Raw genomic sequence first — 26,433 nt, forward strand, 5'->3', positions numbered from 1 at the left:
GTTATTGCAACATTGTCGGACGCGGCGCGTAAAATTTTGCGAATTTCTCATAAAAATTTGGTTAATAACGTATAATTATCACGGTTTTATGTTTATTTGTCTTTCGAAAACGCGTATGAGTGTGGAATATCGTAATTTTTAGTGAAAAGTGCAACAATTTCAATATATTACACCATCAACGCAGTAGCTCTAGTAAGTATAATTTTCTGTCAACAGCCATCCTAAACATTAAATGATACGATCATAACGCAATTCTAATTTATATTGTACATTAAATGTGAAAAATACAATCATAATGACGAAAATAATAACTCGCCGGTGTCATTGCATATATATATTACTTTATTCGAATCCGTTGGAATCCGGAAATAGATGGTGCCCTCTGTCGGCCATTTTCTTTTCATTCCGATTTCAATAGTTTAAATTTCGGTGTTTCGAACTCGTTGTATCTAAATTATAAAATTAATTGCTGTATTATTTGTATGATAATAATGTGCAACTTGCAGGTGACAAATATCCAGCCGTACATTTGAAGCGACCGAAGTATCAACGAATCGGTGAGTGAATAATATTCATTAGTTTAGTAACGCGTGGCGTTTAATATTTTTGCTCGGAAGTGCATGAATATATTTAAATAAATTTTTGGAAACTTAAACGACGATATAGAAACCGCTTATTATTTTTAAGATGATAATTTATACGATTTTTTACTTTCTATAACAAAGATTCTAATTAGAAGAACAAGTACTTTATATAAACAAAGAAAGATTAAAGATTTATTTTTTTTATTTTTATATTTGACACTAATGTAGATGTAAAATACATCTGAATATACGATATTTTGTAATGAATTTATTTAATTTGTTTGATAATGGTAAATAATTACAAATTGATAATAATCGATAATCCTTGCACTGATAACCTGTGCCTGGTGAATGGTACAGATCAGTACAGATGGTGTGCTGCTATTTGTGACATAAGTCCTATTTAGTTTATGAATAAGAAAAATTAGGCAAAACTCGATTTGTCCTTGATGGGTTTATTAAATTTGTTATTTTAACAAGTGGAAAATACGATAGATCGTTTTTTCTTTGTATTTTAGTGTGAATATCTAGTTTTTATACACGTCATCTACAGGTAATGAAAGGATGCTGGTGTTGTAATCAGTCATTTTCTTCTACAATTTTCACTTATGAGTCGAAAAATGTTGTGTTTAGATTGTTGTTCTTCGTTATACACTTTCTAATATATTCGAAGGGATGTTGGTTCAATTTGGTTCATAGAATTAGGCAATTATTGAGACCATATTGTTACTTTCTGAGGTTAGGAAAACATTGCATCATTCATTAAGTGTTCAGCAAATGTTTTGAAATATTTTGATATTAAAGACTCTATTTCTTGTTATTCAATGATAGACATCTTCATATTTATGCACTAAATATATTTTAAAACCGATTTGGAAGAAACGAAGAACAATTTATTGTTTATTTTAACAAATTACCATACAAGATAGAAGATCATTGAACACTGAAGTAATCCATAAGATCAATATGGATGAGAATATAATGCGAAGCATATTTTTCATTGCTAGATTAAAATGACATCAAAGGATGCAAACTCTGGTGAGAACATAAATGCTGAAACCGATAAACACTATTGTGTAATTCATAAAAAAGATGTTAATGATAAAAAGTATTCGCATGCCCAAAAGGAGAGCGAAAAATTAATTTTCAACGAATTACAAATAGATGTAGAACAGAATAGTAATTCGGAAAATGAATCTCAGAATGAGACATCTACAATGGATAAACAGGAGGAACAATCTACAGGTGATAATAAGAAACTAATTGAATTACTATGATCAAAGAAGCAAAAAATATACTTGCCGCGCTATTATCCTCTATAGTTGATTTGTATTTTTGATTGGAAGTACATTAGGAGTCACTAGAAATTTGGCCTTAGTTGAAAAGTGCTTTAAAACAGTTAATGTTTTAAGGCTTCTATAGAGAAAGAAAGAATCACTGTGTTTCCTCTCTTTCTATCTCTCTAATATGATAATAAAATCAATGTAAAGCCAGTCACTGAATTATAGGGTAAGCTTAATACAGTAGTATTTTGGTGCTTTCAATATGTCAGTACAAAACAGAAATAGAAGAAAATTTCGAAAACATCAAGGTATATTATTATCATCATTCACAGAGTAGCTTCAATATTTCTTCCAAAAAATTGTTTCTTTGCATCTAGTATTCAAAATGTGTTCAGTATCAGGTCGTACGTTTAAATGAAAGTTTTCTTCCACTTTAGAAGTTGTTGGGTATCAATTAAAATTTGATGCTCATAATCAGAATAATAAAACTAGCAGTGAAAGTGATGCACTAAGCCAGAATGAATACGACGAAAGTATAGATGAAAGATTACCAGAAACTGTAACATTACTCACCACGCCGGATGGAGGAAAACTGTATTTAGTAGGAACGGCGCATTTTAGTGTTCAAAGCCAAAATGATGTGGCAATGGTAAATAAGATGTATCCTTTCTTAGAATTGAAGTAATATAGTTAGAAAAGGAATTAACGGTATCTTCTTAAAATTAAAGATAATCCGGGCTGTACAGCCTCATATAGTGGTAGTTGAATTGTGTAAAGCAAGAATTGACTTTTTAAATATTGCTGAAGAGGTTCTATACCGTAACGCTACGGATTTAAGTTTAAGTAAGTTCCTCCAGTAGCATATTTAAACAAATTTCATACTGGCAACTCACATATTTTGTTTTGTAGAAAGTTTAACTGATATGTTAAAGGAATTTGGGCTTTATGGCTTTTTACATTTCATATTGCATAGAATGGTAACTCATGTTGTCAAAGAACTTGGAATGCCACCCGGTGGCGAATTTCGTACAGCATTTGAAGAGGTAAATTAGGCTACATAGATTAGTCAGCATTTAAACAACGATTTCAAGCAATTATATTTCTTTAGGCCAAAAAGGTACCAAATTGTATAATTCAGTTAGCTGATCGGTCAATCAGTATAACAGTTCAACGCGCTGTAAGAGCACTGTCTTGGTGGGAAATAATCAAACTCTTATGGCTAGTGAGACACTTAGATTCTCATATCAACGAACAAGATGTTGAACGCTATAAACGAAAGCGTGTGATAGAGGAGATGATAACCAAGTTGAAAGAGGAATATCCAGCAATTGAGCAAACGTTTGTCAAAGAAAGGGACATATACCTGACTTATCATTTGCAAGCAGCTACTATGATCAAATATACCCCGGAGGGATTAAAGCCAGCAAGAATCGTAGGAGTTGTTGGAATAGGTCATGTCAATGGAATCGTAGAAAACTGGGGAAAAGTGAAATCCTCTGACATATGGCCTATCATGCGGTAGTTAAACTTAATACAAGTTTCCTTATAGATAAAACTTGACGTGTGTACCAAAGCATCTTCCATTTATTTTTCTAGAGTGCCTCCTCAATCGTTATCAAGCAGAATATTGAAATTTACTTTTAAAGCTTCCTTAATCGGTGTTGCAGTATACGTGGGATATAAAATTATACCATTACCATATGGTAGTGCGCTACAATCTATCAGATCTTCTATTGAGGGATTGTTTAAGGTCAGTGACAGAACGTAGAATATCTGGAAGATTATCTAAGGAACTTTTAGTGAAACTTTTATCGAAAAGAAGAAGAAGAAGAAGAAAACAAAAGTTTCTTTAAAGATTCTATCAAATATTTCTTCATTTTTATTATTTGATATACAAAGTTGTGGTAAGAAGCATGGAGGCAAGTGCTTGTCCCGACGACTACGAGCACCCGATACCTGGTGTTATGTACATAGTAAATAATATACCAGGTCCTGGAATAGATATAGAAGATTTTGAATCGGAATACTCGGTAGGTTGTTCGTGTACGAGCCAGTGCACCGACTGTTCGTGTACACGTGGCTTTCCTAATTATATCAATGGTCGTATAATAGATGAGAAATTATCAGGTCCTATACTCGAATGTAATTCTTGCTGCACCTGCGGCCAAGATTGCGGCAATAGATTGGTGCAGAACGGTCCATTGAATAGTTTAAAGGTACTCGAAGCTAGTAACAAAGGTCTTGGTCTTTTCACTGCTAAGTTGATTAAGAGAGGTCAATTTATTTGCGAATACGCTGGTGAAGTGATCGGTATCGACGAAGCTCGTTATCGGTTCGAGGCGAATAAAAATAGTATGAATTATGTTCTGGTGGTCTCTGAACATATAGGAGATGAAAATATCGTAACGTGTATAGATCCTAAGTATTTCGGTAACATTGGACGTTACGCTAATCACAGTTGCGAACCAAATACGAATATCGTACCTATAAGAGTTGAAGGAACGACACCTCGTTTATGTTTATTCGCCTGTAGAGATATCGAAGCCGGGGAGGAGATAACATTTAGCTATGCTGACGGAATTGCCAATTCCGTCCGTAATTTTAGTGAAACGCGCTGCCTTTGCGGTTCCAGCAACTGTGTTGGCTACCTGCCTCATAATTCTATTTAAAAGTATTTAAGATTTGGTACATCACATGTTCCATTAAGTTAAGAGATTTTTCAAAGTGTTCCTGTAATTTTCATCGATTTATCTGGAGTAATTTATAATTCTTTAAGAATTGTGCTTACTTATTATGATAAGTAAGCGTTCGCGTAATTGTGAAATTTTTAGAGAGATAAAAATCTTCTATACACTATTGTAAGAAATGCAGGGTAAAACGTTATCGAGATCAGAAGATATATCAAATGCTCTGTAACTGATGTAATTCCATAATAATACAACATTATTGAAAGGATCGATTTAATATCTAATGTTATATACATATTAAACATTTTTGTAACAGGTGGTAATATGTTAATTACATACTGTATGATGATGCAATATATACATATTCGGTCATGATTCAATATAGAATATTGTATAATCTATTTATTATCATTTGAAATGTTGAAATTTTTAAATAGCAATTGAAAAATATATTTGTTTTTAATATAAATTATTTTGGAAGTTTCACTGTCTATCTTATCATTCCCGGCAGTATATTATATTTCTTTGTACTATTAGAAGACAATTCAGTTCGATGTACTTTGCATTTAAAGAAATCTGATTAATTCTTATCCTAATGAAGCAATAAATTTCTTAGTTACACCTTCAGAGAAATGGAAGTAATTTGAAAAGTTTTTTTATTTACATCTTTGCCATTTTTGATAACTTTTGTTTTATAAATAAAAACGTAACGTGTAACTTACAAAACCAGCATGTAATTACGAAACTAACGTTTCTTCATTCTATTTAATTTCTTGCTAATCTTCTTATTGCGATTTCGTCGCGTACTCCGATTCCTTAGACTCGTTGCTATATCTCCAACGCATCCACGCAACTCGCATGCGATCCCAGATATTTTCCAAAGAATCCATAGCTGGCCTAACGTCTAGCAAAGCGAACGTATACTTTTCGTCCACTTGACCACCGTCGTAGTAGTCTATAATGTACCGTACATTCTTCCCGCATCTGTCCACGATCCAGTCATGACGATCGAATGGCAATTCGTACCTAAAATTGTCGCGTATGCGTTACGTTATTTATCAGAAATGGAATGAAACATTATTTTTCAAACAAAAACTTCAATTCACCCCATCCAATATCGAATCCGTGCACGCGGTGAATACTGTGTGGCTTTCCCACCAAAGCTGCGCAGTTTTGGAGTACTGCATTCTCTTGCGTGAAGCGCCTCCCACTTGAGAACTTCTAGCCAAGCTTGTTCGTTGTTAGCATTGTGAATCTTTATAATATCATCCATATCTTTAGGCGATATGTCGTCGTTTCTCCAACGCCATCCTTTCCTAAGCATCGCGTTCCAAAACATTTGTTGAGAAGGATATACCCAAAATTCAGTTTTCTCGGTTGCTTTAGGTATAGATGAAACTTGTCTGTCCGTGGGCAGTGGAAAAGGTTGATCCGGCGCTGGGTGTTGATTAGCCGCAGGCATCTGTGATAATTTCATGTAAGTTTCGATGGGCTGGATTAATAATAAACCTGTAAGGAGTTTAATATACCATGTTGAGGGGATTAATGTCATCTTTGTTCATGTCGTGTATTGGACATTCGCTAATATGTTTAGGAGGTTCTTTTTTCTCTGCCGATTTATGCATAGGACACTCTGGTGGAGGTTCTCCTTCGGGTTTATGTTTTTCATGATGAACTTTTGAAAGTTGCGGTTGTCGTTGCTGTGGTATAATTACATCAGTTGCAGAAACAGCAAAGTTCATTACGTTACCCATTTTTCTTCTTCTTAAAGTTTCTGTAAAATAGGTTTCTTCAAAATCTGCTTCTCTTTTTATTCAAGAATATTGAAATAAATAATACACAGGTGATAACCTATAAATAGATTATGCAATAATCTATATTTGTTGTTATTATATCTAATATTTCTATTTTAATATCATATGATTGCAAGGACTAATAAATATATATTTTCTTAAAGAATACATTGTCTTGATAAAAGCAATTAAATACTGCAATACTTACATGTAACTAAAGTGTTTATAAATTTGTATAATATTATTTGAACAAATTTAATTGTTTGTCGCTATGATTAGAATGTTTTAAAGGAACATTTTCATTTATTGCAATAATTAAATATTTATTTATTATTTAAGTAATAAAAGGTATTATATATTTGAAAGAATTGGAACATCTCAATTCCGAATTCTTCGAACCGCTCGCGACAAACCGTGCACCGTGCACCTTGAAAGGTATATGTTGCCATCCCAATGTCATTTCTAGTGACTTTTATTATAAAATTTTATCAAGATTTACTCGTGGTTTATGAAATATTGTCTGTATAAATCACTTTTAAAAATTTTTTAATTACATACACGTAAAAATGAGCAATATTAATATTTATATAGCAGAAAGAAACCTCTCTATTCCTTATAGTAATTTCTATACTCATAGAGTCTTTTGTATTTCAAAGGATTGATTCCACCAACATTTACCGACTATCGGTATATCAAAGGGTTAGTCGATAAGTCGGTAAAGAAGTTCGGGTCAGTAAGCTGTTGAATAGTTTCAGCGATTTTTGTATAGGTGGCGGTGGGGTCGAATTTTAAAAATAATTGAGCAAATGAAAATTTTTGAAAATTTTTTATTTTTGGTTCTTTTTTTATGAAATTTCTCTGGCGACACGCAAAAATTGGTCTAACGATTCATGGTACACAATATAGCTATCGTAGCATACGTGTGTCATTTAGGTGTATACAAAAAATGACTGTTACTATCGTATATTTTATTTACATTTATATGAAACAAGTAATTTGTAGGAGTGTAATATAAAAACAAAATTTTTCAATTTGCCAATGCAAACGAAAAAATATCTAACTACTGAAATATGCCAATTATTTATCAATTTTGATACATTAATACCAGGTAGTCAAGTTTCTCTTTCCATTAGGCATTACATTACCATTATCATTAAACAGTTTCTCTAATACTAATAATTTAACGATACACGCAAGCATTAACTTATACAAACACAGTTCTTTATCCTACAATACTGTAAAAAAAAGAAGAGAAAGAGTAGATCGGTTGGAAAACTCGTCATAATTAAATTTATAATAAAAAAGGATCTCCATGTGTGCTTAAAACAATAATCTACTCTTTACAACAAAATCGGTTTTCAATTCTTTCTCCTTTTTTTTTATATATATATATATCATCGAAAACCGATTTTGACGATACACTGGCCACGATTATTTCAAAGTTTCTTCTCGCGTGGCATGGATGGTTTTTCCTAATTGATCCATCGTCCATCGGATCAATTCCTCGCGATCTTCGTCGATTCCTTATTTCCGGTTACGTGTTCCAAGTCCAAACTATCGTATTCGAGACCAGCTGTGTTATCATAGTAGGCGTAATCGTAATCATTCTTCTTGCCGGATTTCGGTCGTTGCGTAGTGCTACTCGCTAGCCTGGTCGTCGACGAGAAGGGTCTGGCTGACCCACTCACGTACGTACTTGCTCGGGGTGTCGTCTGTGGCTGCGATGCTTTTTGCGTGTTCGAATTGAAGCTATTCGGATTATACGTGGTCACGGTAGAAACTCTTCTAGATAAAAGAAAAATGAAATAATTATCTCTGGGAGGGCGGACCATGGAGAGAGCCCCAATTCTAATTTAATTCCCATTTTTTAAATTACTTTTCCTGACCCCTGAGTCACGATTGACCGAGACTCCGTCGTGTTCAACGGGTTTAGGGTCAACAGGAGTTAAGGGGCATAGTCGGAATTGATTTTAAGCGCCTCATGCGGGAAAACCAAGAAACTACATAGACTATCCTTGTCTCCCTTACATAAAAAACAGGAACAACGCGAATTACTTTTTATGTTTCACTTCTGCTCCGCCAGAGGTGCTATTGTCACATCCAATCCTAAACTTACTAACTTAATTTTTCTTCAAAATCAAACTTGCCTCACTTTCAAAAATTGATCAAAACTCCCAAATATTAATTACTAATCAATTACCTTGGCACTGGAGTGGTGGATCGCGGTGTCTCAGCCAAATGATTGATACTCGCAGGACTGAACCCAATCCCAACGGACGATCTCGCGAATTCGTAATTACTGGTACTACTTTCGGTATAATATTTCCCGTTGTCGTAATTATACTGAGTAGCCTTTTTCGGAGTTTTCGTGCTGTCGTAATACTGGGACGAACTCTTGATCGACTGGCTAGATTTCTCGTAATACTGCCCGTTCTCTGTGTTCCTGGCCACAGTCTGCGCCTGGCTGTTATCTATATACTTCTTTGTAGCCGGGCTGTAGGTTGTAGGCGCGTAACTGCTGCTCGCGAAACTCGGGAAATACTTTGTAGTTTGAGCAACGTCTTGCCTGGTAGACGTGGCTGCTCTGTATTGTCCATTATTATTACTACTGTACGTGTTATCGTAAACAGGCGAAGCGGTGGTAGTCGAATAAGGTACATTATTACCATTCGTGCGTTGAATATTATTATAATTTCTCTGATAATTCGTGTAATCGTTCGCCTGGTAATTGGTACTCGGCTGCAAAGTAGTCGGCAGTGAAAATTGTCCGTTGCTGTAACTCTGATAATTCTTGTTGTAATTAGCCGGCTTCGCGGTTGTGCTCTGACCAAAATTACCATTGTTCTGTTGATTATTATAATTCTGATTATAGGCGTTGTAGATGGTCGTCTTGGACGTCGTACTGGGACTCTGGAAATTATAATTGTTCTGATAGTTGGTGGAGGGTTTGTACGTGGATGATGGTACATTGTAAACCTGTCCATTCTGATTTCTGTTATAATTTTCTTGAGGCCTCGAACTGGTCGACTGGACGAAGCCATTGGCTCGTTGATTATAATTATTCCCACTGTAGAAGCCGGTGTAGGTGTTCTGATTGGCGACAGGCGCAGGTGCGGGTGTGCTCGACGAGACGTAATTATTTTCATTCAGCTGCTGCTTCCTACTGACTTTCCTCACTCCAGTCTTCTTCTTCGTCTCTTGAGAAACCTCGTCCTTGTAGGACTTTTCGTTCTCGTAATCGTCATCTTTACCGTTCCTGTTATAAAAATTGCCGGTGTTGCTGCCGCGTAGGTCTCTGTTGTTGTTGTTGTTGTTGGAATTGTAACTGGGGGATATTCTGTTGAGGTTGTTGGCGGACGAGCGAACAGGGTCGCTGGTCTCGCTGCGCTGAAGATGATCCTGAGGCTCCGCGTCGCTACGTATACTGTCGTAATGGAGGGATTCCAACCCGGATCCGATTCTATACAAATCGAAATTGTCACTGGCGTAGTACAAAGTGGCGGCTTCGCAGTCCACGTCGTACCAATCGGCGCATGTTTGGCTTTCCTGGTCGAAGGCTGTGTCGTTCGGGCATAAGAACCTTTTTTCGAACAGAAACGATAGGATTTTTGATATTTCGAATTCGGGAGAATTTGATGAAAATTTTTCTCGTTCGTTTGGCTTACTTGTAATCCTGAACGGTGCCGGACACAGACACGCATACGTGAAACACTTGGCAGTCGGTCTCAGCGTCCGCGTAATAGCTTCCTACGATCTTGTTGCGACAACTGAAGGATGTCTCCGGCATTTCCTGCTGCGAGTACCTAGGCGGGGGTCGTTGAAGACCGAGGGCAGAGGTCCAGAAAACAGCCACTGTAATCGAGTTAAAATATTCGAAATTGCTGGCTAATGAAAGAAAGTCTGAACAGAAATCCTTCTGGATTCGAAAGGGTTGAAAATGAATTCAGAGCACGAAGCAAGAAATTTAAGTCGATCGTATCCTTCGACTAATCCATTTCTGTACTTCCTTCAATTTTCCACGCGTCAAAAGGAAAATGACTTTCTTTGGCTCGAGAAAACGCGTTTCGAAAGTCGAGTTGGAAGTATCGACGGCAAACACGAGACCGTTTAAGGATTTCCACGGTCCGTCACGGTTACCGAGGATGAGAGCAGACAGCCTTTTTACCAATTCTTCGAGAAAGAAAAAAAAAACATCACGCAAGTGTTCGGCTTTCCCTTTCGAATACTCCTCGAGTGGATTTAAAGATTCCTCAACGGAAATAACGTACCCCATGCAAGGAACAAGAGACGTCGTGTGTGCTCCATGGTGCCCAATGAACGATAATAGCGCACGGAAAAAAGATCACAAGTTATCCCGCGTTACCTTCGCGAGAGGATCGTTAGAGGCGACTGCGGCTTCGAGGAGAACGCTTCGACCGAGAAGAGGATACCCAGCGGGGAAACGCTTTCTGGGAGGATCACTCCGGGCCCCGTGAACCAAGGTAGGGGTTCCTTCCAAGAGAAGGTACATACACGTTTGTGTGTACGTACCATGGAGCTGGAAGACGTAACCCGCTTCGTTACGTCACTCTCCGCTCGATCACCAGGCAGATGGTAGTCCTGGACGATGATTCCTCGGCTATTCCGATGGTCTTTGACCATTTTTATGAGAACGGTCCTTAGAAAGACTATCTGGACCTAGAATCGTTATGGTCTTGCCTTTTGAAGGAAATTATCCATCTTCAGAGGGAAATAAAAAAAGGAGGATGTGTTAAATTGAGACACTTGGAATTGTCCAATTATTGGTCCTTTTAGGACTTTCTTTAATTAATGCTGGCAGGTGGATTTGTCTCAGTCCGGGACATCGTGCACCCAGCTGGAGGTCAACGTTCAACTGCAGATACTCTTGGTAATCCTAAACACGTTCTCAGAGAACGTCCATCAATCATTAGACGTAACCGAGTAAAACTATCGCCGGAGTTAATGTTTCTACTCACACTGAAGGAACGCGGCTCGTAGGTGCAAATATCGTGCCATCTACGAGTCGAAGACAACTTTCGCCCTCCAAGGCTGAGAAGATTCCTCGTCGCGAGCTCATCGCGCGTAATAGAGGCGAACGGTCATTGAAAAACATGGTACTTGTCGATTGACCCCGGGTAACCTATATTCTTCAACAAGTACATCTTCTATTCCGAGCTATAAATCGAAACAACGAACCTTCTGTGTTTTGAAATGATTTCTAGTAATCAAATTTGACGAAAGTAGTTCGCGAAAAAATAAGATGAAGCATCATCTTATGTAAGACGTTTCGGTATTTACGATTCGTAAACGTACCGGAAACTTTTTCCCGCCTTCTTTCACGGCATTACGCAGGGTAAACAACGTGGAATAGAAGGATGGAAGACGGTTTCAATTGCGAAATTTCGATTGTCGAGGTACGACCTCGATCTTCGTGGAACACCTAAGCCACGTGACTGCCTTGCGTTTCCTTTCTGCATTTTACCTTCGACGTAACATTTCTTCGAATCGAGTCTTTTTTAACCAAAAAAACTTATCCATAATTGCAGATATTAGTTTTATTTTAAATCTATAGGTTAGGTTAAATGATGTCAGGTTAGGTTATGGATGTTCAGAGACTATATTTGATAGATCTACAGAATTGGAACATTAGTTTTATCATGAAATCTGCATTCCATGCAGTCAAATGCAGTGGAATGCACCGGAGCAGTTATTAATTTTCTTTTAAACTTATAGATTAGATTAATTTATGTCAGGTTAGGTTATGAACGGTCAGAGATTATATTTGATGGATCTGCAGAATTCGAACATTAATTTCGTCACGAAACCTGCATTCTATGCAGTCAAATGGAACGGAATGCAATGAAGTAGATATTAGTTTTATTTTCAATTTATAGATTAGGTTAGGTTAAGTCAGATTAGGTTATATTTGCAGAATTCTAACATTAATTTCGCCATGAAACCTGCATTCCATGCAATCAAATGGAACGGAATGCAACGAAATAGATGTTACTTTTATTTTCCACTTATAGATTAGGTTAGGTTAAGTCAGATTAGGTTATGAACCTTCAGAGGTTATATTTGATGGATCTGCAGAATTCGAACCCTAGTTTCGCCATGAAACCTGCATTCCAAGGAGTCAAATCCAGCGGAATGCACCGGAGCACTCCCAGGATGCACCTTTTGCGCCGGAGAGATCCAGCAAAGGGCACGAAGACGACAAAGGTCGTCGAGCGTGTCGCTAAAACGTGATCCCAGAATCGGCCTAACAGAAAAGGAAGAAATTTGTAACATCATTAATATTGCAACAGTAACGCAACAGTTCTATTCGAAATGTTTAATTGTGTCATCGCGGTTTGCTCCAAGTTCCACGGTAATTTCGATTTCGCAATCGACCGATCCGGTTGTCACGGCTTCTCGGTTAGCTCTTATTTAAAGGCACATGTAAGGAGACTCGGTTGGGAATCGCTTTAGGGCATCCGATCGCGATTCCATCCAGCGTCCAGGCAATCAGAGCTGCGTTGCTAAACAAGCGAACTTCCAATTAAGTATTTCAATCTTGTAACGGTAGGAAAACAGCGTGAAGTCTATTAAGGAACAACAACTGACGATCAGCTTCGAAAATTGATTCCTCTTTTGCATACGAGTCTACCGTTTCCGCGGTCCATTAATTTGCCAGTCTCGTTAACGCCTACGGTTACGACCAGCCATTTGTCTAGAAATCTCAAAGTGCATGACATTCTTTGGTGATCATAATACCGGTAGAGAAAGCAGGGAAGGTCAAAGGTGCAGTCAAACTATCTTTTTCAAGATGGAATCTTGTTTCATAGCATAGAGTGGGTGATGGTAACTGTAGCATTTACGGTAATCAATTATTCAGAGACTGGGATAATTAACTAGAAATACCAAGCAGGGGGTTCTACTTAGAAAATATTAAAAATATAATTGTTAACGAGTTGTTTCAACGTGGATTATCAAAGAGAATAATGATAGTAAAAGTTGATGGGCTAAATGTACAATAGTTACCATAGGCTGTTATAAGGAACAATGTGCTGAAAATTTGCATAACGATTTAAAACTCGGCATTCCGAGAGATTGTTGGCCGTTTCTCGAACGAGCCACATCCGTGGAATGTTTCTTCTTACTCAAGCGGATACAAAAAGGTGTTAAGCGTATGCGGGAACGGTAGACTTCCGTCAGATACATCCGCGCGTACGGGCCGATGCGTATGTACCCGAAGATTCGATCCGTCGATCGACGAATAAGTTCAAGGAGTCCGATTCCTCGGAGATTCTTCCAAGATTTTTAAACAAATTTCTCGAACGTGGAAGACGAATCGAGCTTCTTCCCTTTGTCCTATTTCATTTCGTTCGATTCGTAGAACAGAGCTAGTGAAAGTGTTCCCCATGTATGCATGCACGTTCAGCTCGTGCATCGGGTGAATCCTCCTCACGAATTCGTGATTTATTACCTCGTGAATCCGTGGGGAAAGCAATAGGAACTGGAGCGCTATCGACATCACTGGCTGTTCAGTTTGATGCTGAGGTTTCGATAGATTCATTCTGGGTTAAGAAATTTACCTCTTTTTTAAATAAATTCAAGTAGAAGGTAATTTTAATTGAAATTCGAAAGATTGATTCAGATTTCAAGCTCTTTATTTGCAAAAATTCTATAATGTTTGTGCAAGTGAAGTTATTTTTAATTAATTCTCGGATGGCGGACCATGAAGAGAGCCTCAATTATAATTTAATTTTGCATCTCATATTATTATATATTTAACCCTTTTCCTAAAAAAGTAAGAAATATAATTGAATGTGTTTTCTAACCCTCGGACAGCGGGTTAATTTAATCTTGTCTTTGTTGCATAAACGTGGGCGACCAATGACCCAGGCTCCACTGTTGAAGGGTTAAATAATGAACAACGTGGGACTCGAATAAACGATTCGTTTATATTTACAATAAAAATATACGGGAAAGTGGTAATACATAGTTGACCCATGACCCCCGTTGCGTGAGCAATGTGCGTCTACATGGCCATTCCATACGAGAGAAAACTGGTGGCATTTGTTTGCAATTTTTTCCTTTTCTTCTATTGCGGCATATTCCCTCGGTCATTGAGAAATTTCACTGAACATCGCCGCTGATTGTTCCCCAGCGTGCGCGCAGATGAACGATAATTTCATTTACACGGCAAAAGCATCGATTCCTTACTTTTTTTTTTTTCTCTTTCTCCATTGCATCGATTTCGAGGCGAAGAAAGTGAAAGCTCTTAGCAAGCGAAGAGAATGAAATTTAAATATATGTATTTGTATCGCTTTCTAATTACGATATTGAGTTTCTATTTCAAGCATCTTCTATCCGAATTTTTTGAAAAGAATTTTTTGGTCACAATTTTTTAAACGCAGTGCTGTGCTCAGCTTTTGTCTTCCGATAGGTTCTTCTCGCTTCGAATATCCTTGCCTGATGTGGCTCGAGCACATTATCTCCCAGCTGCATCGCAGGCTCGATTACATTGTCGCAATTACGATTTCAAGATTTTCTTTCTCGTTCGAGCTATTTTGCGGTTAAATCAAGGACAAATAAACATAATAATAACGCTATAGAGTGCAAATGTTTCGGAGGTTCGAAGGATAGGAACGATTTTCAGGATGATCGGCAACTCGGAGGAGGACGTTGTAAAGAGGATGCCTCCTCGATTCCTCGCCAGACCGCTCGCCTTTTGCTTTCACTTTCTCACGTGGAGGAGACGAGAGGAGGACCCTCGACAACCCCCTTCCGCCCCCCGATAGATCATACCAAACTCCTCGAGGATCTTCTTCCTCGGCCACGAGGTAGGATTTATGCAGACAGTTCGTTCTCTCCTTTAAATCATTTTATAATTATTAGTACATATTTTTTATTGTTCTCATCAAGATTTCTTTCGCAATTCAATTTTTATTAAATTTTCCGCGCCTCGGAATAAAAGAGGATTAATCGGTGTAACGTAGCCTCGAGGTCTTAATTACACTAGCTCGTTATTGTTACACGGAGCCGGTGCAATTCCGTGCGAAAAAGGGAATAATTATCCGCTCATCAGCGTGATACGGGTCTCTCTCTTATGTAATCAACTCGCCTCTTACCATCGAATTTCTTCCATTTCGTGCCGCGCGATTAACACTTCACCGGAATTAATAATCGGTTCGCATTTTCCATCGCGTGTCGCCGAGTTGAAAGCTTTCCCATGACGAGGCTTTTCCAATAGGAAACCTATGGGAAGTCGAGCGCTCTTGATACGAGACGCTGGTTAAAACGTTGCTCCACTTTTTATCGGGAACACCAGATACGTGTAACAATCGCGTTTCAAAGGTTTCCCAATATTGTTCGCCAGTGGAACACTCGATATTTCCCAGTGTTCGCCGCAGGCAGGCCTGACGAGCATTCCATTTATCAGTGGCGCAATCATAATTATCCCTTCATTAATAAAACGAAAGAAATTTCTAATTTCTTCATCGGATGATCGGATGATCGTTCTTAGGACTTAGGAATGTATCTCTAGATCCATGGATCGTTTTAAAAGAAATTCGATTCGCTTTTCGCGTAACGAACGAAGAGATTACCGATTTCTGTCAGCTTCCGATGCAACAGTGCCGATTTAACGACGAATGAGCTGTTACGAGGCAACAGTTGGCATAACTTTCACTCACGGTGTCGCCGTCCTCGTGTTCCAATCGCACACGTGTACGAACACACATAGGTGCGTGTATGAATCTTCGGAAAGCAAAGTTGCATAAACGCGTCCCGGAACGTGGAAGAGGCTCCGTTATACAAGCTAGCCGGTTCCCCTGTCTCCTCTTGTCAACGATTTTCTATACGACTCGCGTCTACCTGTCGTTGACTTTCTGTCGGATTCCTTGCGTTTCGCGAGGTGTCGTTCGAGATTACAGATGGAATCCGAACATATGCTCGAATGTTCATTTACAAACGGTCGAACGAGGATTTATCCGTCGTTTCACTTTTCTCCGTTCAATTATTTATCTCGCGACCCACCTGAATTCCTCCGGGCGAGGATCGACGTACTTCCGTAATTCGGAGTCGTTCAACCCTCGGATGGCGGACCATGGAGAGAGCCTGACATTTGTTAAAATAGAATAGCAGGGGTTTTAACTTGTCTTCCGATCCTTTCTGTTTGCAGTATTGTAAAATGGACCATTTTTTGTTCAATTCTCAAATGGCGGACCATGGAGAGAGCCCCAATAATTCTTAAAATAAAATAGCAAGGTTTTCAACTAGCCTTCCTATCTTCTTCATTTGCACTTCTGCAAAATGTATCGTATTTAATTGGCAATTATCCTTCTAGACAGTGGTTGAGCAATCATCCTGACCTTTGCATTTCCAACATTTCTCGAACGTCTTCAATCGCTATAACGAATTAAAGGATCATTTCCACCTGTATCCTGTTCGCGCTTATCCAGTACCGTGTTACGTAAATGTGGGTTACGCGTTACCAACCGGTTATTCGATGGCAAAATTGTGCGAGAATGAACGAGAAAGAAGAAGGAAGGGGTCTCTGGTAACGTATGCGCAACTCTCGTGAGAGATTTTCTGAGAGAGGACCACGAACGAGTGAGAGGCTCCTCGTTGCTAATTAGTCGCCAGTCTAACGGGCTAACAATGCCAGGAAAATAGAATTTATACGGGATCGTACGGATCCGTCTGGCAATCTCCGACCGCTTCAACAGGAAACGATCCTCCGACGCGAGATTCCATGCTGCTCGATCGAACGCGGGTTCAATGGCGATCGGTTCGGAAGCGATCTCTTTTCCTGGTCCCCCCTTCTTTAGAAATCTTCCTCTGATTATTCCGGTGTATAATTCCGAAGGAATTCAAATACCATTTGCATTACTGCAAAATGGACCGTTTTTCACTTAACTCTCAAATGGCGGACCATGGAGAGAGATCTCTTTCCTTCTATGAAAGATATTAATTTATCGAGAAATTGGTGGAAAGCGTGCGTGTTGCGTGATCAGAAGTGGCTGAAATTTAATTGGAGGGAAGCGCGCATTCATTACCGGTGAAATGCTGCAACTTTGCTCCATTTTAATTAATCATCTCCCGACGAATCTCACGGACACCAATCAGCCTGTTAGACCTCAAAATTATGCTCGAACTAATCATCTGGAAGTTGTTTACCCGCTGGAATACACATATATCGCCAGAAAGAATTTCAAATACACATACAGGTTTCTTATGTAAATCCTTCAGATGCTTTCTTAGTTTCTCGATGATTTCATTTATCTCCCGAGGCAGAGACGATCGATCATCCGACCGGTGCGATCATTACGTTTTTCCATGCAATTTCATCCCGTGTTCGATGAAATTCACTGGCAACGGAGAGAGCTTCTTCGAAGCGATAGCGAATCTTTTCGATAGGAACAAAGTGTATGTTGTAATCACGAAATCGCGGGATCAGTTTCGTGCTACCAATGTGTCGTTGTCGGTTCGAATGTGGCACAAGGATGCGTTGGTCGCTCGGTTGGATCCTGTCGTTTCGTTTTCTCTCTACAATTGCTAACGTCTTGCCAACTTTGTATCGACCTTCTCAATTTTTCTATTAACCCTAAAAAAACAGACTCTAATAATGGAGATCAATTTCCAATGTTTCCTTTAATGAACTAAAATCATTTCTTCAGTACTAACACTGAAGGCATAAATGAAAATAAATAAGTTTTAGCAAATGTTTTGGAAATTTTAGAAAATTTTTCTAAATGGAGTATTCAATGAGTATACTCTTTGGTTTCCCTAGGGAACCCTTTAAAATTGTCTAATCTAGGGATCCCTAGATTTCCCAATATACTTCTGCCACAAAGGACTAAAAGTTACTCGATTCTTACAGCTTTTATTTAATACTCTCCTCGTTCCTTATACAATACATATTTTAGTTTCCCTAGGGAAACCCTTAAAATTTTTCTAATCTAGGGATCCCTAGATTTCCCAATATACTTCTGCCACAAAGGACTAAAAATTACTCGATTCTTACAGCTTTTATTTAATACTCTCCTCGTTCCTTATACAATACACTTTTTAGTTTCCCTAGGGAAACCCTTAAAATTTTTCAAATTTAGGGATCCCTAGATTCTCAATTTACTTCTGCCACAAAGGACTAAAAATTGCTCCATTCTTACAGCATTTATTTAATATTTTCCTTGTTCCTTATACAATACACGTGTGCTACCAACGTTTCTACTCGTGTCAGGATAAAATTTCCATAGGACCTCGATGATTTGACTTTCTCTGACTCGTTATCGATCTCAGCCATCTTCGGATATCATTCATGCACGTTTCACGTGGTCAAGCCGCTTCGCTTCGACGTCCTTCTGTTGTTACGACCTCTCGGAACCCGGGGGGAATATTAGTTAGAATTACAGGCAAGACTCGTGAGAGATTGCCAGTGGTCTCACACTAGGCAACAACAAGGACAATTATTTTATTGTACTGCCAGTTGCTATAATTGTTTGTAAAATGACTCGGTCGACAAACATACGTGATCGCGTAACGCGTGTTATTGTCAGACAGGGAGATTATTTATCTTGTAGCATCTTCCTGCGTGCAGGATTCGAGAGCAGGAAGTGGTTTGGTTGTGCAATGGGAAGCGGATATGGTGGGATCTAGAGACAAATATGGAAGCGATTATTTACCTTCTAATTGTTCGTTTAGAATTATACTTCATCTGATCATAAAACACCTTAGAAATTTGGACGACTAGTTGAAACCATAATGGTCCAATGGGGGGAGGGGGTCAAAATAATTTATTCCTTGATATCTTTTCATTTTTGTTTATTAGAAACAAAGTTTTCTAAAAGTTTCAATACAAAAGAAGGTTTTTCCTAATGGGGGGTCAATCGACCTTCTGCCCCCCTCCACCTCTGCAACCATTCATTGCCTTTTCTTCAAGAATGAAATGGTAACTTGCAAACTGGTCACACCGCTTCTATATCGGGCCATTTGACTTATTAACAAGTTCCTGGTGTTTTTGTTAGAGACCCAAGTTTAATTAACTGGTCATTAGGTAATTAACTGTGATATTCGATGAAACATGACTGCTCAATCCGTTGTAATCATCATAATCCTTGAATGCATAACCTTTTGACGAAGCCATCGAGCATCCTGCAGTATCTAAATGCCAGAGGAGTAACATCACGACGCGTTCGTTGATCTGTGATAGAGCTGCGGTATGACTTAACACAGAAATATTTTATTTAAAAAAAAAGCCCCTTCTGTCAAGGATATCTCGTTTTTATTGCGACTTTATACTCTTGGAATCGTTGAGAACCTGCCTTTTTACAATAAAAAATATACTCTTCTTTACAAGTAGTATGTACAGAAACACATTGCACATAAAAAAGTACAATATTATCTTAAGAATGCATCACTTGGTATAGCTGAAGATTTGTAATCCTTCATGAAATTTGAAATTGCTTTTCTTATGTTCCACTTAGCTTCTTCCAGATAGGTATGACACCATTCGTGGTTCAGTGTGGTCACTTCCATAAATTTATTAAACAATTCTTTCTTTTCGGATGTACTGAAGCATAATGGCGTGATCTCTTCGAACGAGATCTTTGATTCTATACTGTTAGGAGAAATTTCTTCAGGGGTCGAATCCACGTGATACTGATCGTTCAGAATATTGTATTCGTTATCAGGACCAGCAAAGAGAACGAATGTTCTATTGAACGATAAAACTTGGGGAGAATTGATCAATACTTTAAACAAACCACTGACAGAGATAGCTAAGCATTTACCATCATCGTACATCAGGTCGCATCCAAATGAATTTCTGTCATGGTAGGATCTGGGCAATCTTTTCAAACCTCCCAAGATATTGTCTTGACCGTAATAGAGGTGCTGTCGTTTCTTATTAGGATCCACCTTCCTCAGTAAGTTCCTGTTTGCTGTGAACTGACCAAGGTTTCTTTTCTGAGCTACAGTGGTCGTGATACCAAAGCTCATGGAGTAAAATGCATTCTTATAATACAGTCCTCTTAGAACTGTTCTGTCGCCGTGGTCGTATAAATTGAAGAAATGGTTAACAAATCTGGTGACTAGTTCCTCTCTTGATTCAGTTTTAAAATAATTAACATACATCAGTGGCAGGTCTGTGGATCTAATGTAAACTCCATCCAGAAGAATCAAATGAGGACAATATCTTTTGACAGACTGTATGTACTGCTTTGAGTTTGAATAATTTTCACAAAGAGGATTTCCATCCAACCACAGCTTCGTTATGCGCAGATCCTTCAAAGCAGCTAGCACGTCCATAGAAATTAAACGATTGTACCTTAGATCAATGTTCTTTATAGTAGTTACATTAGAATTTTCTATGGCAGACAGATTAGTCAATTCATTCTTCTGTAAATTCAGTTGTTCGACAGTACCGATCGCTGTTTTCATTAATTTCATAACGTGATTAAAAGTTCTCGGTTGGGATAATGGACAGTAAATCGTTTTAAACATTTCAGGATCTTTGTGAAATTGTTCCAAGTTTAAAGATTTCTTATTTGAATCGTATCTTTTGGACATTGCTGCTAGTAACAGGGGTTGTAGATTTAATTTGAGATCATGAATGGATGCATATCCCAGAGTTACTATTAATATTAATGGATCTCCTTCTGGATTCTTAATGATTAAGTTAGTTTTACAAAGTTTGTCAAGCGCATGGGCACAGTTACGTGCTAGGAAATAGGTGTCTTCTCCACTGGCTTGATATTTAACAGGGATCAGGTCTGCTGGTTCTATGGCACTCAAAATAGCTTTCAATACAGACTCCTTGCTGTATTGGGTTCCTTTAACAATTTTAACTTTATGCCACACATCTGAACGACCCATTAATGTTCTTTCTTGAAACATTGATCCACCCATGCTTATCTTGATCGCGATGGAAGAATCCAGTTGCATGGGTACAATTGGTAGATTTGTTCTCTGCATGGTTGTATCGCTTGTTATTCAACCACTTCAATTCACATTGGAATTTATTACAATCCTACTATCAATCTTACAGTAATCCTACTGGAATAAATTACATTTTCTAAAAAAAAAAAATTTATATTATTTACATCATAGGTTAGGATTGAAATCATACAAGAATCAAATTCAATTTTTAATAAAATTAAAAAATCGAATTACCTCATCTTCCAGCAAACTTTCCCCTTTGAATTTCGTTTTATCTTCCAGCGATATCGTTAATTATAATCAACAATCAAAACTGCGTCACAATTGACAACTGACAGTCGATGAACGCTATAATAATTAATCTCCAGTTAAGTCTATAGTTCTATTGTTTATAAATATATACAAGCAACGTCTTCCATCTGTAACAAAATAACAAAATACTTGCGTTTGCATAAAATTTCAAAATCAATCTGTTTATGACGGTATTTAACCCGGGAAATCTCTTTGATAAGACCACGTGTCGCCACGAGATGGAACCTACCGAAAACGCGTCTCTTTTGAGTAAAACTTAGACTCCCTTTGATTTTATTTTTCAAAAATCAGTTAAAATCAGTACAAGACCAAAAAGTTATTAGAATAATTGTTTGACAAATTTGAAATTATTTTTAAAATTCGACCCTAGCGCTATCTATACAAAAACGACAGAAACCACTCAACAACTTACCTCGACATTATCGACAGGTCGATAAGTCGGCGACTGCTGCAGGATCGTTCGATAACTTGTGTAGTTTCCTCCGTTTTTGTATGTATGGCGATAGAATCGAATTTTTAAAATAAATTATGATGTTAATAATTTTTCTTTTCTATTAAACGTCGCAAACAATGCTGTTCTCAAATCGCGCATTAAAATTAAAAACCATAAAAGTAAGGAAATTCAATTGGCTATTTAAGAATATTATAATGTTCCCTGAAATAAAGTGGCACCATCATCCCCTTATAAAGGGTGTGAAATTTCAAAAAAGATTCTTAAGAGCAAGTTAGGTGGAGACATTCCTACACCTCTTCTATTCTGCAAGTATATATCACCAACAAGGTGTAACGTTATCGGGACAGAATTACCCGCTCTAGAAATCGGTCCCGTCTTTTAAATATATTATTTCGAAACATGAAAGCAACAATGAATGGAGGGATAGAAGACGAGACCGGTGATTTTGTCCCTCGTAGCATCGTGTGTGCCGCCTTGGGCACCTTCTTCCGCATTTCACGTGATCGGAAACGAAAAAATTCGCCACATCTAACGATCTGATAGTTATATACATACATAGCCGGACAGATTTTTCCCGGGAAAATACTCGGCCAGCTGCACAGGCGGTAATGGTCAGCTCCATATGCGGCGGTTACCCCGGGGAAAGTCTCGAGATAGAGGTGCCATCTAAAGCGTACAATTTAAAACATAGACGAGGAAAAATGTTAATGGAGCCATCGCTGGCTCTTTCGCATTTCGGTTATCGAGCCACTTTCACCTCTCTGTCTTTTGCCATTGAAACAGAGACAAGGGAATACACCTAGGATTTTCACGCCGTCTTATTCGAGATTTAGCCAGGTCCCTGGGTATTTTTCCAAAAGCTATACGTGGTAGAGGAAGGTTGATACGCGGCTCCGTATTATAGCAATTCAATAATAAATTGTAGAACGCTCGGTCGTCGCATTATGCGCCGGTAATCACAGTAATAAGCAGTTCTAAAAGTAACGTAAGTACGTTGTAGGTAAGTAGTAACGAGTGAGCTGTAATCTCGGGGATGCCCCCTATTTTCGTACTCGGATACATCCGAGGGGGATTAGGGTAGAGAGAGAGGCAGTCGGACGAATGACAGAGAGGGATAATAGAGAGAAGTAGAGGGCGTTGGAACGAGGCAATGGTGAACAGGGAACGGGAAGAGAAAAGGACGGTCTGAGAGGAGGCCATGGGCGTCATCCATGGTGCGATCTGGAATCGGCATAATTTACAACTCCCGCAGGAAATTGAGCCACGACCAGTCGATGCAAAAGTCAACGCCAAGCGTTGCTCCCTGTATCTCCTTCCGCCATTAGATCATCCTCGATCGATGAATGTCTGCTCCATGGAAGAGGAACCATCCCTCTCACTAATTCCCTATGTCTATACCATCAGTACGTAACTTTAACAATCTTAGCTTTTCTACTTTTATCGCTAAAAACAAGAAGGACCAAAGGACGTTTCTCTAAGGACACGGTTGTTGCAAAGAAGAGCAGCGTATGTACGCCTATGAGGCAGGTACGAGGAGACCGTGTCCGTACGTACCCGTTAAGCCAACATCTAATTCGATAACTGGCGAAAATAATAACGTAGCGATCTGTTGCGTTCGCGAGGCGCAATCATCCGTTTCGTACCGGGTGTCCACAGAAAACTATCGCTCGATCCTCGCACGGATATTCCCCGCTCGATGGGGATCACTTCCAGAGATGTGTTTTTCTTTCTTTTGTAAACTCGAGAATCGTTTGCGCGCCGATAAAATTGTTTGCAATAGTAACTTGGACGATTAGTTGGCGCAGGATTTGATTTTACTCGGCCTCTCTCCATGGTCCGCCGTCCGGGAGTTAAACATAGAGTCTAGGTAGGCGCAACAGGAAGCGGCGGTAATGTCTTATTTTTAGAATCTTCTATCAGTTTAGTCGATTTATTCTTCTCGGTACACGTTCCTTTAGTTTTACCCTTTTCCTAAAGATGGCGGCCGATCGTCGCGCGAACCGAGACCAAAGCTGCGAGACGGTTCCAGGGAATCAGATAATTTTTCTGACGCGTTTCAAAAGAACGGAGACCGTCTCGCACGGTAGCGATTTATAACGAGTCCGGCTACCACGGTAGCAGATGACATTTATTAAAAGTTTCTGACCGAGCCACGACGAGCATCGATCTTCTTTCTCCGCTTAGCCTTCGTTTTTAAAGGCTCGTGTCCGTTCCTCGCCCGTCTTGTTACCCGGCTCCGCGACGAATACCGAACAGTTTAATAAGCAAGTGGTAGCCCACGATAAAGCGATACAAGATACACCGTGTACCATCCATCACGATGAACTCGCCACTCGTCGTTTACGCGTTACCAGAGCAGAGATCTCTCTTTCGTCCTGCAGCCTCGAATCGTTTTAAGCATCCTGCGCTATTTCTCTGCCCCTGGTTCTCCTCTCTACCATGGTCTCGTTATTTTACGCCACCGATCAGCTGTACTTTTCGCATGGAAGTTGGATTCAAAAGGAATATAAAGCGACGTAGGTCCTAGGCGGCGGGTAAACGATAAAAGCTCGATAAAAGGCGGCGCGGATCGACCCGTCATCCGGGCGGTCGCGTGCAAAAAATACGTTAATTCCGCGGAACTTGCATGACCGTGCAAATAAATAAAACGGCAAACACATACACAGCCGCGCGTGGATCGACCCCGGTGCTAGCGTATTTTATATTTTATCCGGTTCGAATGATTGATTGCGGCTCCGCTCGGCTCAGCCGATAGCATCTCGCGGAATGCACGGCTGTACTTGTCGTTTCACGCATTGTTTATTATTGTCCGATGCTTTTATCGTGATCGTCTGCTCGAACGGACCGCGACAATTTTCACGGAGATGGAGGAGAAAAAAGAATTAACGATTACGATTATCCTCGGCTAAGAACCTTATCCCCGACCTTTTTAATCGGTCGTTGTTTACGATTCGGTAGGGCGCACCGAGGCTTCCATTAACAAATTTACGGCCGTGTTTGATTAGATTGACGTGGAACGAGTTTCGCGTGTAATACCCGCGACGGGACGTCGTCGTTTTTCGCCCGGGACCGGAATAAAGAGGCGAGCAAGGATGCTGTATACGCGGAGGAAGGATAGTAATTACAGAAGCGGGACTGAAAACGCCGGGGTTCCATCAGACCCTGCGAGGCACGATCCTCGATAAGTATAGTTGTTTCAGTATCGCGTCGATGCCTCCTTCTACTCCCGCTATCTCATTTTATTGGTACAGGTTACGTGAAAAATTTATGTATTGCCCTCGACGCAGCACGATCGTGTTCGAGTATATACTCGGCAGGATTAGAGAAACCACGACTTTCCTACACGGCGCATGCTGCAATTTTAATCCTCCACCGAACACTCTATTTATGTTACGTAGATGAACGTAGTCTGTTGAAATGTATAATCATCGAAATTTTCCAAAATGTTTCCAAGGTGGAAGAAACAGCGACCGCTGGGTCGTCGATCTTAGAAATTCCCAGTGTCAACTTTCTTTTTATAATTTTTTCCTCGACTTTCGTCTTAGGTACCTCGTGTTATTCCTGTTCTCCGGTGAACGGACTCGATCACCGGTACACGGCTACCCCCTTATTATCTTCCGATACAGTTTTGCCTGATTTTATTCCCCCCGATTGCCCTCTTTTTCTGTTATTTCATGGCTTATCCCTTCCTTAGTCTCTGAGATCCTTGGCTGAGCGCAGGATCGACGAATTCGTGCAAATTGCTCTGATTTTGTTTGTTGCATCGCGTCAGAGGCGGAAGAGTATTTTCCTCTCATATCTGCGTCGAGTGCTCGATGCAGATCCTCCCGGTCGATCGTCACGCTCGACTTCCTCGGCGTTGCAGAGCGCAGAGTATAATGTATCCAATTAATGCCCGCGGGACAATCGGCGCAAGTTTCTTACCAACTGTCCCGCAAATTGCCGCGATAAACGGGCACTGGCAATCTTGTCCGAGCGGTATCGCGAGACGGAAACGCCGGACGCTACCGAAACACCCTTCCATTCTCATCTGTTTGTTTATTTCGATGCTCGGGACAAAGGTTTTCTCTTTTGTGAGAGGCTAGAAAGCATTACCAGGGACTAATGCAGGTTGCTTCACAGCAACCCGGACTACTGGGAAGTATTGATGTCCTGGCAAACGCTTCGGCCACTTCCTAGCGATTGTGCTAGCCTGACCCCATGCCTGCCAGGAATCAATGACAAATCCACCGGTTAGCCTTCTTGCTTGTCAGCTTTTTAATCGGGCCGATCGACCTACCGTTGGTCCACTCATCTAAGGCATAATGGAGCTTCGAAGACTGATCAGTCGCCTGCTTGTATGTTTCAGGATTCGAGGGAGAGGAATTTGGATTCAGCGCGGGCTCGCACTGGTAA

The 26,433-nt window shown here is 39.5% G+C and overlaps 5 protein-coding genes and 1 long non-coding RNA gene across 10 annotated transcripts; 3 read left to right on the top strand and 3 right to left on the bottom strand.

Moving 5' to 3' along the window:
• LOC114880463 lies at positions 1–26,433 on the top strand. The gene is made up of 3 exons (XR_003790072.1): positions 1–192; positions 507–557; positions 26,387–26,433. It is a non-coding gene; the product is annotated as an uncharacterized LOC114880463 (long non-coding RNA).
• LOC114880460 (traB domain-containing protein) lies at positions 955–3,732 on the top strand. 3 transcript variants are annotated; one of them, XM_029196484.2, is made up of 7 exons: positions 955–1,137; positions 1,592–1,829; positions 2,305–2,516; positions 2,596–2,710; positions 2,777–2,910; positions 2,976–3,385; positions 3,464–3,732. In XM_029196484.2, exons 2-7 carry the CDS (start codon positions 1,598–1,600, stop codon positions 3,633–3,635), a joined length of 1,275 nt encoding a protein of 424 aa, XP_029052317.1. In that variant the 5' UTR covers positions 955–1,137; positions 1,592–1,597; the 3' UTR covers positions 3,636–3,732. The 3 variants fall into 3 exon arrangements, with proteins under 3 accessions (XP_029052317.1, XP_029052318.1, XP_029052319.1); XM_029196485.2 differs by having other exon boundaries at positions 2,308–2,516; XM_029196486.2 differs by lacking the exons at positions 955–1,137; positions 1,592–1,829 and adding an exon at positions 2,115–2,175.
• Positions 3,756–4,955, top strand: LOC114880462 (probable histone-lysine N-methyltransferase set-23). The gene has a single exon (XM_029196488.2). The coding sequence runs from the start codon at positions 3,781–3,783 to the stop codon at positions 4,534–4,536; it is 756 nt and encodes a 251-aa protein (XP_029052321.2). The 5' UTR covers positions 3,756–3,780; the 3' UTR covers positions 4,537–4,955.
• Positions 5,194–6,756, bottom strand: LOC114880461 (holocytochrome c-type synthase). Its single transcript, XM_029196487.2, has 4 exons — positions 6,556–6,756; positions 6,084–6,328; positions 5,661–6,016; positions 5,194–5,580 (listed from the first exon to the last, which is right to left on the bottom strand). Exons 2-4 carry the CDS (start codon positions 6,306–6,308, stop codon positions 5,340–5,342), a joined length of 822 nt encoding a protein of 273 aa, XP_029052320.1. The 5' UTR covers positions 6,309–6,328; positions 6,556–6,756; the 3' UTR covers positions 5,194–5,339.
• Positions 7,223–10,746, bottom strand: LOC114880455 (uncharacterized protein DDB_G0283357-like). Of its 2 annotated transcripts, none has more exons than XM_029196474.2 (4): positions 10,616–10,746; positions 10,013–10,199; positions 8,548–9,927; positions 7,223–8,129 (listed from the first exon to the last, which is right to left on the bottom strand). In XM_029196474.2, the coding sequence occupies exons 1-4, from the start codon at positions 10,650–10,652 to the stop codon at positions 7,844–7,846; spliced, it is 1,890 nt and encodes a 629-aa protein (XP_029052307.2). In that variant the 5' UTR covers positions 10,653–10,746; the 3' UTR covers positions 7,223–7,843. The 2 variants fall into 2 exon arrangements, with proteins under 2 accessions (XP_029052307.2, XP_029052306.2); XM_029196473.2 differs by having other exon boundaries at positions 7,223–8,132.
• On the bottom strand, positions 19,141–21,908 carry LOC114880457 (nuclear RNA export factor 1-like). Of its 2 annotated transcripts, XM_029196477.2 has the most exons (3): positions 21,814–21,908; positions 21,507–21,691; positions 19,141–21,408 (listed from the first exon to the last, which is right to left on the bottom strand). In XM_029196477.2, exon 3 carries the CDS (start codon positions 21,306–21,308, stop codon positions 19,734–19,736), a length of 1,575 nt encoding a protein of 524 aa, XP_029052310.1. In that variant the 5' UTR covers positions 21,309–21,408; positions 21,507–21,691; positions 21,814–21,908; the 3' UTR covers positions 19,141–19,733. The 2 variants fall into 2 exon arrangements, with proteins under 2 accessions (XP_029052310.1, XP_029052309.1); XM_029196476.2 differs by lacking the exon at positions 21,814–21,908 and having other exon boundaries at positions 21,507–21,794.

The sequence above is a fragment of the Osmia bicornis genome, chromosome 16 (assembly GCF_907164935.1).
Source record: "Osmia bicornis bicornis chromosome 16, iOsmBic2.1, whole genome shotgun sequence".
In the NCBI taxonomy this organism is placed as follows: Eukaryota; Metazoa; Arthropoda; class Insecta; order Hymenoptera; family Megachilidae; genus Osmia; species Osmia bicornis.